General features: G+C 35.3%; 1 protein-coding gene across 1 annotated transcript in view; it reads right to left on the minus strand.

Annotated features, from left to right (window-relative positions):
* The window catches only part of TENM1 (teneurin transmembrane protein 1), a 388,184-nt gene that overhangs the window by 246,824 nt on the left and 126,756 nt on the right, over nucleotides 1–14,604 (minus strand). The window contains exons 4-5 of the mRNA XM_037821365.1: nucleotides 10,958–11,101; nucleotides 7,290–7,436 (exon numbers count right to left, since the gene is read on the minus strand). Coding sequence (XP_037677293.1) covers nucleotides 7,290–7,436; nucleotides 10,958–11,101 — 291 coding nt within the window. The remainder of the gene's footprint in view (nucleotides 1–7,289; nucleotides 7,437–10,957; nucleotides 11,102–14,604) is intronic.

Consider the following 14,604-nt stretch of genomic DNA (forward strand, 5'->3'; position numbering starts at 1 on the left):
TTTATTTGATTTCTTGGTTTGTATCATATTGAGTGACTTTTCTTTTCTACCTGGATATATTTCTCATGTATTTTCTTTGTGATTACCATAGAGTTAAACTTTATCATCCTAAATACATAACAATCATATTTACTTTGATACCAACTTGGCTTTAATACACATATAATTGTGCATTATATGTGCCTGCACATATAATTTTCCTACATCCCTTCATCCCCCCTCCTTTTTTGTACTTGCTACCAATTATATCTTTGTACATTGTATGTCCAAAGCCATAAATTTACCATTACTTTTTATGCATTTGTAGGAAATAAGAAATGGAGTTACATATCAAACAATACACTACAATAATACTAGCATTTACAATTACCCAAATGGTTACCTTTACTGCAGGTTTCTATTACTTCATGCCACTTTGAATGACTGTCTACTGTCCTTTCCTTTCATTCTTAAGAACTCCTTTTAGCATTTCTTGTAAGGCAGATCTAGTGGGATGAACTCCCTCAGATTTGCTTATCTGGGAATATCTTAGTCTTTCTCTCATTTTGAAATAAAGTCTCACTGGATATAAAATTCTTGGTTGGCTGTTGTTTTCTTTCAACACTTTAACATTTCATCCCACTGCCTTCTTGCCTCCACTGTTTCTGATGAGAAATCAGAACTCAATTTAATTGGAACTCCCTTGTATATAACATATTGCTTTCTCTTGCAGCTTTCAGAGCTCTCTCCTAGTTCTTTGCAGTTAATAGTGTGATCAATATATGATGTTGTTATTCTTTCTTCATGTTTGTCCTGTTTGGTGTTCTCTGGGATTCTTGGATGTGCATATTCACATCTTTTGCTAAGTTTGGGATGTCATTATTTTTTTGACTATTCCTTTTGTCCCTTTCTCTCTTTCTTCTCCTTCTGGGCCTCCCATAATGTGTATATTAGTATGCTTGGTCATGTTTCAGAGGTGTCCTAGGCTACTTTCACTTTTTAAAATTATTTTTTTCTTTCTGCTCCTTAGTTTGAATCTTTTCAAGTGTTTTGTCTTCAAGTTCAAGGATGCTTTATTCTGCCAGTTCCAATCTGATCTGGAACCCCCCCTAGAAATTTTTCATTTCAGTTATTGTGGTCTTCAACTCCAATATTTCTGTTTGGTAACTTTTAAAATTTTCTATAGCTTCACAAAGATTCTCATATTGCTCATTCATTGTTTACCTGCTATCCTTTAGTCTTTTCTATGTATTTTCCTTCATATCCTTGAGCATTTTTAAGATGATTTTTAAAAATCTTTGGTATGTCCACATTCTGGTCTTCTTTGTTAGTGTTTTCTGGATTTATATCCTTTCCTTTGGATGGGCCATCATTTCCTGTTTCCTTGTTTGTTTTGTACTCTCATTGCACATTGTGCATTTTAATATTTCAAAATGGTAACTCAGGAATCTATTCCCTGAGGATGATTTTTAAACACGTTTTATTGTGAAATATAACATATATGCAGAAAAGTGATAAATTTCAATGTACAGTTTAACAAGCAGTTGTAGAGGAAATTTCAAAATATGGTATGGGTTACAGTTCCACAATTTCAGGTATTTCCTTCTAGCTGTTCCAACACATTAGAGACTAAAAAAAGAAACATTTATATAATGATTCAGTAGTCATAATCAATTGTTAAATCCTATCTTCTCTGTTACAACTCTTCCCTCTCATTTTACATTCTTTCAAACTTCAGGGATATTTTGGCAATTACCATTCTAACTTCTTCATGTTGAAAAGGGGTGTCCACATTATGGGGTAGGGAGATGCAACTGGTCTTGGAGAGACTGGTACCTCTAGATTTTCAGTCTTATCTGGCAAAAGAACAATCTGGAGGTTTTAAGTTTCTGAAAAATGAACTAAGTGAGTGAAATTTTTATAGAGTCTCAGTTACTGCCCTGGGTATTCTTTAAAGTTTTCAGGAATACTGTTGGTTGGGGCTAGCACACTATGGTAACCCACAATATCTAGCTGAAGCTTGCATAAGGGTAACTTCCAGAATAGCCTCTCAACTCTATTTGAAATCTCTTAGCCACTGAAACTATATTTTGTTACATTTCTTTTCCCCCTTTTTGGTCAAAAAGGCATTATCAATCCCATGATTCTGGGGCCAGGCTCATTCCTGGGAGTTATGTCCCATGTTGACAAGGAGACTTACACCCCTGGAAATTGTGCCTCATGTAGTTAGGAGGGTAATAAGTTTATTTGCAGAGTTGGGCTTAGAGAGAGAAAGATGCCACATCTGAGCAACCAAAGAGGTTCTCTGGAAGTAACACTTAGGCATAATTATAGCCCCTTACAGAAATAAGTTTCATGAGAGCAGGTTTCAAGTGTGAGTGCTTGAATAAGGATAATGGTGCACCATGGGGACTGTGAAATATTGTAAACCCTGGAAACATGGTATGTCACTGGCAAAATGGTGAGCAGGGGGAAAGTGCTCAGCTTCTGTAGTAGTGAATCAGTCAATGCCATCTAAAATTCAAACATGTTTAAAATGACAACAAAAAGACTCCAATTGTTATGTTTTTGGATCATCATGTTTCTTAACATTAGAGAATTATTATAGAAATTATTACTTAGAGTTAAGAGATATTTAATATATGTTCAACAATTTTTCAGCATGGCATCAATTTCTTTTTCTTTTATTAAATTCATGTAAAAGTAAATGAAATATATTAATTAAAATTAAATTATATTTAAATATTTTAATTAAATTATGATTACATGTGAAAAAAACATTGAGGACTTGGTTTATTAAATTGAGAGTCCCTAGTGCTTGAGAGAGTATCAGGAATTTCCCAGGTGGGGACATTTAATAGTTCCATATTTTCCCTCCAGTCCCTCAAGGGACTTTGCAAATACTATTCATTATCTATCGATCACACTCTAGTATGTATCTGGGTATTATATTAAGCTATACAGAATTATAAGATCTCATTTCCTATTCTAGGCTCTATGTGTTTAGGTTGTTTAAATGAGCTGGCAAGACAGGTTAAGTTAGATTGTGTGTTACAGAAAATTTAATTTTTTAAATTTTTTAAATTTTTAAACATCTCTTCCTTTAGTCTCACAAAGGAAGCAAAGTTATAAAATACATATATTATCATTTACCCTGTATTCTGATTTATCTTGATCCCAACTTGCTTAGCTTCTTGCATATCTCTAATTGAAGTTTGATCTCTTTTTCAGCTTCTTTAACAATTGCTGTATGGAGTAATGGTTTTCAGAGCTGCAGAACTCTAACTCTGAGTCTCAGGTACCCAAAGTTCCAGGGAAATACCAGATTATACACATAGAGCACAGCATCTCAGAATTTAGAAATGAGATTTAAAACTCAGGAATAAATGTGACTGCTGTAAAATCTTACAATCTAGGCTCTAATTTTCTTATAAGCATTTTCTAAATGAGACCATAGGATATTTGCCCTTATATTTCTGACTTATTTTGCTCAATAAAATGTTCTTACAGTTCATTCACCTCATTGTATGCCTCATGACTTCATTCCTTTCTGTAGCCACACAATATTCCATCATAGGTATACACCACAGTTTGCCCATCTGCTCCTCAGTCAATGTACCCTTCGGCCACCTCCATCCATTGGCTATCATAAATAATGCCTCTATAAACATCAGAGTGCAAGTGTCTTTTCAAGTCCCAGTTTTCATGTCTTCCAAGTACATTGCTAGTAACAGGATTACCTAATCTTATGGTGACCCTAATTTAACCTCCTGCAGATCCACTACATTACCCTCTGGAGGTGCTGCACCATTCTGCTACCCTCCCAGCATTGCTGAGGTTAATTTTGTAACCAGCTGGTGATAAGGTGGAGATTTTCTTGAGTTTCAGCCCTCCTATCAGGAAGGTCTGCTCAAGGTGAATGCAGTGTGCAAGGTTTTCCCCATCTTTCTGTGCCTCTGTCTTGTCCTGGGCTTTTGTTTGTTAGTTGTTTTGGAGTTCCCTGTTTACAGCAGTTTGGTTTCCCATCTTATTTCCTGGTAGACAGACCTCCTTCTCCCAGGTGTTTGAAATTGGCATCTCTTTGCCCCAGACTGTCCACCTCTATAGTTTCTTACATTTCTTTCATTGTCTCAATCTGTTTTTGCCTGGAAGGCTAATTCTGGGAGGAGGGGTCTGCCACAGAGGACTTTTCCAAGTCAGTCTTTCCCAGCTGAAGCAGTGACAGGAACCATGAATGGATCACAGACTGGCTTCAAAGTGCTCTGGGGAGGGGATTAGGGATTGCACTAAGAACTTATTTCATGACTCCCCAAAGGTGAGCTTTCCTCAGGTGCCCAGCAAATGTAGTCCTTCAACTAACTGTCCCCTTTTAACTCTGAGTAAGTGTAGCATCTTTAAGTCTCCTCCACTGATGCCTTTGTCCAGGGCATGTTGAAACATATTCCGCTCTCAGAACTGGGCCCCCAGAATCATAAGTTGCTTATTTTAAGCCATGAAATCTGATTGGCCATGCCCAACACTGGTCTTGGGGAAGAGGATTTTTTGTCACCTTTTGCCACCAGTGAGCTAATCAGAGGCTGGACCCCATGGTGGACTGCCATGAAAGTGGAGGAAGGGGGCTAGTAACCACCATGTGGAGAGAGCAATTTACTGGTCTTTACCATAATTTACCAGCTTCTTCCTCCTGCTTTTTCCTGCATGCAGTGGAATGTTCTTCTGGCCTCTGGATTTCAAAAAAGTTGTTTCAGACAGTTCCTGCCTGTTTAATAGTTGTTTTGGTAGAAGGACTGAGTCCTGGAGCTTCCTGCTCCACCGTCTTCCCACAATCCTCTTTCTATATGATGTTGAGTAATTACTTATCTTCTCTGTGCCTCATTTTCCTAATTAGTAGAGTTATAGTAGGTCTTACTTCAGTTAAATATTAAATTAAATAATCCACATAAATTATTCACCTATTTGTCAGGTACATAGTAGACCCTGAATACAAGTTATATACTATTATTAATTAACTTGGACATGTAACTATGAACTGTGGATCTTACTTTACATATAACAAGAAAACTATATAGACAAAATAAAATTAAGTGCTTGATTGTATGGTGCATACTATAAGTACCATGGGAAATTGAGGACATGGAAGTCAGAGCTTTCTTGGGAAATGTGAGTTTAGTTGGGATTTAAATGATGCAACAGAGAATGATGGTTGCAGAAGAGAGTATATACTGGGTAAGTTGCATATAAGGAAAAGGAAGGGGAAGACCAGTTTTGGAGGGCCATAAAAGTCAACTAAATAGTTGATCAATATACCATTTGATTGAAAATATCACTTTAGCCCCACATAAGATTTTAAATATAGATGAATAGCAAACAGTCTGTTTTCAGAAAATGATTTGCTCCATAAGTTTATATTGCACGTGCACGTGTATGTGTTTGTTCCTGTATGTGTGGTGTGCTGTTTATCATCTTCTAAGTGGTTCACTTTGATTATCTTATAACCACCCTGTTAGACAGCTAATATTATTATCATCCCCAATTTACAGATAAGAAAATTGAAGCACAGATATATCAACAAACTTGCCCCAAATCTTACAGTCCATAAATAAGTGGCAGAGCTGGTATTTGAACTCAGGAAATCTGACTTCAAATTCCTGTGTTCTTAAACACAAATTTGGTTACATTTAATTTTCATAAGGTATTAAAAGTTTTCAAGGTTAACTGTGAGCCAGAACAAGTAAAGGAAGAAACTAGTTACACCAATTTCAGTGCTTAAAGCATAATTGTCACCTTACTGATTTAGGCTCCATGTTTGGATTCAAATGACAAGGAATACAACTGTCTAAGCAGATATAGAAACCCAAGGAGTCCAATCTAATAATCTACTTCATTTTAGCACTTTTATATTAACTTCATGTTTCCTTGAGTAGAAAGTAAGGGGAAAGTAAGAATTTGTTTTTTCAGGCTCACTCAGAGGTGGTTGGTGGTGTTTTGAGGCCTGATAGTACAATGCATCAGATATTTTTGTTTGCTTGACTAAAATGTAAGTGGTTACTCTGAGGCCTTGGGGTCACATATGTCTTTTTAAAGCATCATGTGCAGGTCTTGAACTAAATATAAAAAAGTGTTACTATGAATTGTCTTGGTAACAGTGTATATTTTGTGTATATATTGTGTATATCTTGACGCTGTACTATATCTTGATGCTTTATGTCTTTGAAAGACATAAAGTGTTACAAAGAGGTAGAGACACAAGAGGGAGCTCTAAATAACACAGGAAACACAATGAGAATAGTACAAGCTATGTCTAGCATCTAACAGCTTGAACAGTGGTATGTAAATTTAATTTGGATTGAAATTTAATTAGGTATGAAAGGCAATGTTGTGTAGCAGTAAATAGAATCTAAATTCATACAGCCTTGAGTTGGAAATCTGTGCTCTGCTACTCTCCAGCTGTGTAATCTTGGAAAAGTCACTTCACTTTCCAAACTGAGCATTAGTTTTCCTACCTATAAACAGGGAAAATAATAGCAGCTAACCCTAGTAAGGTTTTTGTGAAAAGTAAATGAGATATAATGCATGCAAAGAGCTTGGAGAATTTCCAGATCATAATAAATATTAAATACATACTATATCAAAAAAATTATTGAGATTAAAAAATAGTATTATCAAATATAACTCAGTATTGTTTATACTAGGTGTGATGGTTTGAAGCTTTTATGTACCCCATAAAAGGCAATGTTCTTTTAATCCATTCCTGTGGGTGCAGACCTGCTGTGGGTGGGACCTTTTGGTTAGGTTATTTCAATGTGAACCATACCATTCAAGGTGGGTCTTAATCCTTTTGCTGAAGTCCTATATGAGAGGATAAAAGACAGAAAAATCTCAGAGAGAGTATAGGGAGAAGCCACAGGGAAGCTGAGAGACAAGGACACACCCACAGAAGCTGAGAGAGGAAGCCACTGAAGCCAGAAGCTCAAAGCAATGAAACCCAGGACAGAAGGACCAGCAGATGCCAGCCATGTGCTTTCCCATGTGACAGAGGTGTCCCAGATGCTGGCAACTTTTCTTCAGAGTCCAGGTGTCATCCTATTCATGCCTTAATTTGACGTTTTCATGACCTTAGAACTGTGAAATTTGTACGCTAATAAACCCCCATTGTAAAAGCCAACCCATTTCTGGTATATTGCATTCCAGCAGCTGTAGCAAACTGAAGCACTAGGGATTCCTAATTTTCACCCTTGGTCAATTAGGTTACCACCATGCTAGAGGCTGAGCTATTCCTTTCTTATATGAACATTTCATTAAGGACTCACCTCCATCATTGTCCAGGTTATCACCACAAAGCATTTCCATGACAATGTTGCAGCCTGTCCCACTCCAGCCCACCTGGCATACACAATGCCAACCATTCTGATCGAGGGTACATCTCCCATTTCCAAAACAGAGCCCCGGGCAGCCATCTGAAAAGACAGCAGAGTGTAACAATCACAGAGACTTTGGAATGGGATTGACCAACAATGAATCATCTGACTATTGGGAAGCATCTAATCATCTGGGTTACATTTAAACGAGGTGTTGAATAACTGGAAGATGAGTTGCTTGCTTGCAAAACCTTCCCAGGGAACTTGTAATCCCTTACTCTGCAGTGTTTTCCCTTAGAGAGTCAATTAAGCATTATTAATGCTCACTCCAATTTCCAACCTCTGGTTCAGATAGGATGAAAACTATTTTGGGGACAGGAAATGTTTTTTGTTCTTTTAAAAAAATGTATTTCTTTGTCTCAATTAAAAGTGGATAGATGCTGCAATGTCTAGTTATAGCTAATAAGTTGGGAAAAGACAGCGTTTCTATGAAGAGGAACTTTCCCTAACTATATCTAGTCTGTGCTTATTTTTCCATTATGATGTGTTGATTCAGGAGTTAGGTGTGTTGGTATACAGTTCAGACCATACCATTAAGTATTTTCTCATTTGGTGTCTTAGAAATGTGCTGTAGTTGCTTTGAATCTATTCATTTTTTCTCTTCTAAGGAATTATTGATCATTAATTTTTGATTATTTATGAGGGTTAGAGATCAAATTTTTTTTACTTTTCCCAGCATCTCTCTCAGAAGCTAGCATAATATTATGCCAGTAGTATATGCTCAACAAATGTTTATGGAATTAATGCATGTCAGATTTAGACTTTCAGAATTCTAGAGAAAACTGGAGAAATATAGTCCAGAGGAAGCTGTTGTGTTTGAATGACTTTTATCCACTGATAAAGCAGAAATACTGACAATAGTCCCTCGTTAAGATTTTAATTTCTGAGGGATGCCTTATTCTTCATGTTAGTGGTTTAGAGTTGGGCTATTCCAAAGGGCAACTGAGCATGTGCCAAGTGCTCAGTGGGCAAACGAACAGAAACAGCAATAACAGCAATTTTCCCAATAGCAATACAGGACCAGATTTGGATTTTACTGGAGATAGCCCAATCAATAGTTTCTTCCTTTTCTGTCTTTGAAGGAAAATTCCAGAAGTATAGAGAAAAAAAGAATAATATTATTTTTGAAAATCTGTGCAAATAATCCAGAATTCCTTTTTAAGTGATTTTCCAAGAAACTATCAACAGACCAGAAGAAGAAAAATCTTTAAAATGACATATCCCTTAGAAAATATGGTAAGTTATATATATATATATATATATATATATATATATATAATCACCAAAGAAGTGGTATAGGATATATATATATATTTATTTGAAAAGGGAATTTTTCTAATTCCATTCTGATGGATATACAATGGACAAGGAGAAATTAGGGATAATTTGGGACAAATTCAACCTTCTGAAGTTAAGGTAATGAAAGGAACTAGGATATCTGACAGGAAAATCCTTACTGTCTTTGTCAATGGCAAGTGCCTGGTTGGGATGGATGATGGGGTAGTCCTGGTGAAATAATTTTTCTGTCCTTGTAAGGATACTGTACATGGACTTAGAGCTATATGGCTATGTTAAAGAAAAAGGCCAGATGTCTACCTAAACCTAGTTCATTTAGTAATTTCCTGTCTCTTTGCATTATACACAGAGATAAACCTAAACACACATACACACATGCAAAATTCAACATAAAGACAAGGAAAAATAATCTTTAAAACTGCTTATCAGTCCATTATACATCATGGCAAAAGTGACTTTTTGATGTCAAATATCAAGCTACTTTTTAGTCTATTATAGCATGAATCTGAAATATTGTACTTAAATAAGATTGCCAGAAGAAAAGGAAAAAAAAAAAACAAAAACACTGCCCTTTCTTTCCCACATGCATATTTTCTGTTTAAACTATTTGTCTGTTATAAAACTGGTGAGAAAAATCTTACCTCGGACAGCATCTAAGTAGTGAGCTAAAAAGGGGAATGAAAAAAGTGATTGAATGAATTTCTGGGAGACCAAAGCTATGCAACATGTAATAATGGTTTACCATCTGTTGCCTGGGAGGAGAACAGCAAACTGTGAACTGCTGAAATGCCTGAAGCTCAAAAGTTGGTACACAGGCCCATGTAGTTTATGAATAATAGTTTTTGTAGGAAAGATATTAATGGCTTTTCTGCAAAGAAATCTATTAGGCTTTCTAAAAAGTGTCATATTTCATTAAAAGTATAAGAACTATGTTTTCATATTTCAGTGATAAGTTTCATGAAAGAGCACTAGCTTGAACCCCATATTAGTAATATCTTTAGAAGGTAGTTATACCACCTTTGGTAATCTTCACAATATTTAAATCATCTTACATGAAAGCAATACACTTACTATAGTGCAAGAAATTAATTACTTAAGCTGCATCTGAATCTCACCCCTCACCACCGTTTTAATGAATCTTAAATATTTTTCAACATCATAGAACAAGACTGTACATTTAGTAGAGTAGTAATGCAGTTTATTAAGATTGCACATTACATACACACACACACACACACACATTATACATTACTTGGGCAGGTTTCAACCATTGTAACAAAATACTTTCATCTAAAAATGAAAGCTCTAGTACAAGCTAGTGGTAAAAAGAAAAAAAAGCCCACAAACAATGAATTGGGTATCCAATTGACTTTGCTCTGCATAAATTTTCTGTGTGGTCAGAGAATGCTACTGGAATGCTCTGTGATCCACTTTCCGTAGCTGAACAATGGGAATGGTACTTGTCTCTTTATATATGCAGGAAAAATTTGTGACAGAACATGTGTAGGGCTTTGATTTTTTTCAGAAAAATACAGTGTTTTATAATTGAAACTTATTATTTGTGCCTTTTATAGAGCTAAGATCACATGATAGATTAATTATTTTATAATCTTTTCCATGCCCACAGACTGTTCTTCCAGGTAGTATCCTGAAAATTTGTGAAATTGGTGACAAGAGATAAGAGAGGGTGGATGCCTCAGTACAAATGTTTTACACTATGGATAAACAACTCAACATAGATGTTCTATTGATGGTGCATCAAGAGTGCCTTCCTCATATACATTAAAGACAGCCTCTAATGATATTGAATGGCCCCTGTTAAAGTAGTCCCGTTTAATGAAATTGCCTCTAAGTGCTTTCAACTAAGAACCCACACTTTTCAAAAGGAAAAATGAGCAGTGAATGTTACCTTCACAACAAAAGCACTTCTCTTTTTAACTAATGACTCTTTATTTCAATGTATCATCTTTCATTTGAGTAGCTCAAAGCACTTAGAAGCAGAAAATATAAGGAATACGAAAGTAATGAGAAAAAAATGAGTCAAGAAATAAGTAGAATATTATCAACAGAAGAGGAAACCTCCCAGTTCACAAAGCTTTCAAACCCTCTTCCTTCTCTCTCCAATCTCAAATTCTACTAAAAGCCTGACTATTGACTCACTAGACTGCTTTTGCTTCTTCAATTAATCCAATTTATTTTGTTTAAAGTGTGGTGTTACTTACCAATTGTGCAGTGGTCGCCCTCCCATCCAGGGCTACACTCACATTTTCCATCTTTACATTGGCCATGCTCAGCACAATGAGAGTGACAGGAACGTTCCTCACATGTTGGTCCTACCCAGCCTTCTTCACATTGGCAGATTCCCCTGGAGCAGACTCCATGGTTACCACACCCCATGGTACAGAGTTCTATGGAGAATTCAAAGAAGATGTATTCACATATTTTATATTATGTCAATATTATGACATTTTAATACGTCAAAGAATTTACTGCTTCCAAAAGACATTAGAATTACAAAAATGCCCTCAATGGGTATTTATATTTTAAATATACAAAATAAAATGTCATAAAGACCTCTAACATTTGAGTGAACTTCCAAAGAGCTCTATAAAACAGGAATTACAATGTAAACTCCAAGCCAAATAGACTTTATGAAGTCCATACAATGATAACATCATTCAAGGAGTAGAAATGAAGTCAATGCCAAACAAATGCCAAATGGATTGCATTAAAACTTCATTAAGATCACAGAAAATGTTGCAGGGATTTTATGATGCTATAATAAATTATTTGGGGGAAAAACAGTTAAAGAGTGGCTTAGCTTCATTCAGGAAGATAAGTCATACAATTGGAGAGATGAAAAATTTGTAATAAAATTCTTAATATACAAAATGTAAAGCTGCCAATGATGGCAATTAACTGGTTCCCCTGATCATGCTAACAATATTTACATGCCTTAAGTATTTAAAAGAACTCCTGGTTGATGAAAATACACAGCCTTCTTATCTTGAAATGTCATTCAATAACCAATATAATGATCATGTATACTGGCTCTGCTAAAGTCCTCTCTTCTGTCCCTTTGACTTTTTGTTGAGAAAAATTAACTAGTAATAAAATCACAAAAGTAGAGAAGTCAAAATAAAAAATTAGTAAGCCTTTTTCTTTGCTTAATGTTTTTGTTGGGGAATGATAGGTGGAATAAAAGCTTATTGACAGAAAGTTTTGGGTACAATTGGCCCTATATCCTTGAGAGAAAAGAAGGTGTTCTGTAAACCAAGTTGTCAGTCTCAAATTCTGAAATTGGTTTTGGATATTAAGAGGTACCTAGATGTGTTTATTTAATATTGCTCAATATTACATGTTACAAAGTTCTCTACTACATAGATAGCAGCTAATGTTCAATAGGTAAGAATATTTTGACAAAGCCAAGGTTATGGATTTTATTGCAATTTGGATCAATTAGCTCACTAATTTATTCACAAGTATTTTTTTGAGGACCAGAGTACGGTGCAAAAAGTAGTGGATTTGAAATAAGGGTACTTGCATGCTTAATAGCTGTATGTCCTTTGGCAAATCACTAATATACTTTCTAAGTCTCTGTATGTGTAACTATACAATGGAAATAAAAATATCTACACCTCACAGGGCCATTGGACGGATTTGGGATATATTTTGGAGGTAGAAACAACAGGACTTTCTCACTTTGGGCTTAAATAACCGAGTGGATAATACTGCCATTAATGAAATGGGAAAAGCTGAGGGAAGAAAAAAGTGGAGTATTGAACAGTAATTTGAAATATATGTATAGATAAGCCAATTGAAGTTGCCAAGTATGCAGTAGAATATATGAATCTGAGATATAAAATTGGCAGTCTTTAGCATATAGGTGTATTTAAAAGCATGAAACTGGATGACATACTTAAGTAGAGAGAATAGAAGAACCCCAGAATAGAGCTCTGGGGTACTGAATAATTTAAAGATCAGACAGAAAAAGAGGAACTAATAAAGAAGACTGGGAAGGAGAGGACAGTTACAGAAGGAAATCCAGGAGATTGTGCTATAACCAAAGCCAAGAGAGGACAATTTTTAAAGAAAGACTGAGTAGCTAACTGTGTCTAATATTGCTGAAAAGTCAATTAATACATAGACAGAGAAGTGTCCATTGTATTTAGCAACATGGAAATTGTTGTTGACTTTTGGAAGTGTGACATTGATAAAATGGTAGCTGTAAAGCCAGACAGGAATGGGTAGAAGAGTGAATATAAAGCTGTGTGGGAGACTATCAAATTGTAAGGAAACCCAGGACCCAGAAAATACAAAAACAGCTCAGCCTAATAAGTGCTAGCTCAGGAAGAACTGTACTAAAATAGTACCTGGTCCCTATATCCTTGTCTTGAATCTGACTGATAATCTGGATTTATAATTTTTGTTTTCTAGTGAACCTGAAATTGTAACTATGCTCTCTTTAGTTGCCCCCACCCCAAGACACTAAAAAATGAACTGGCAAAGGCCTTTCTAAGATTAGAGAGCTAACTGGCCAAAGCCAATAAAAACAGAGTGGACTGGAACAATTGGAGTCAAATACATTCCATAAATTGCCTTGTACAACTATAGAATTTTGGCATAGAGGAATATATCATTCTGGTTATTGCCTAAAAAATAATAGGACTAAATGAACAGTACTGACAAAATGGTGAACTAGGCTATTCTTAAACCACCTCAATATAAGCCCTTAGAGATGTTTATAATGTAACAAATTTCAAAATTGCATGTGTTAGCTCAAAAGTAGAAGAAATCCTCAAGTGCCAGAAACAGAGAGGATGTTAAGAGCCAAAGCAGTAAGCCTATAAGTCAATCCACTGTCAGCCTTAAGAGAAATGACTAGGGACTTACATATTTATGCCCACAAAATGAAGAGAGATGAGGCCATTGGCACATATAAGATGGGGAGCTCTACTGAAACTCCTGTAAAAAGCCAAAGTCTTTGAAAGGTTCCAAGCTCAATGAGATGGAGCTAATAAACACTATACACTATCCCAGATAGATAGCAAGGAAATATTGACTATATAAAATAATAATAATATTAATGTATGGGGTATAAAACAGTATAGATATGAACTACGACTATATAATAATATATAAGATGAAGGAGTTTCCCGAATGAAATATTTCCAAAGCCTGGTGTTATTTAGGAGTTAGGTAAGAAATAATTTGTCAAGTATGCATATAACAATTTAAAGATGGAAGTCTGTTTCTAATAATTGTGACCTAACTAATCTTTACTATTGCCTCTTGATGAGAAATAGAATATCTGAACAGATTATACTATAAAAATCTTTCGGAAGTACAAAAGATTTTTACAATATAATCTGTTCACAGTGCAGTAAAGAATTACTAGGGAAATATCCAGGAGAAAAAGAAAACCCAGAAAGTGAGCCTGACATTTGGGGATGTTTTTACTCTAGAAGGTCTGTCAATTCTGGTAGAGGTAGCTGGAAGTCTCAGATGCTGAACAGAACTTTTACCAATTTCATGAAGCAGAAAAAGCTATTTGAATGAATAATGACTAAGAAATTTCCAACACAAAAGAAGTCAAGCCAAATATATAAACCAAAATTGAAGGAACTGAAAAGAGAAAAAGAAATTCACAATCACAGTACTTTAATATCCCCTTCTTTCATTAATTGATGAAGCTGACAGCGAATCAGAGAGGATATGGAATATTTGAGAAACAAGATTAACAAATTTGATCTAATTGTCACATAGAACAATGCAATCAATGATGGCAAAATACTTATAATTTTCAAGTGCACATAGAACATTTACAAATATTGACCACATACTGGGCTATAAAGCAAGCCTAAACATATTTCAAAGTATTGAAACCATATATAGCATGTTTTATGCACAC

The sequence above is a fragment of the Choloepus didactylus genome, chromosome X, assembly GCF_015220235.1.
Source record: "Choloepus didactylus isolate mChoDid1 chromosome X, mChoDid1.pri, whole genome shotgun sequence".
In the NCBI taxonomy this organism is placed as follows: domain Eukaryota; kingdom Metazoa; phylum Chordata; class Mammalia; order Pilosa; family Megalonychidae; genus Choloepus; species Choloepus didactylus.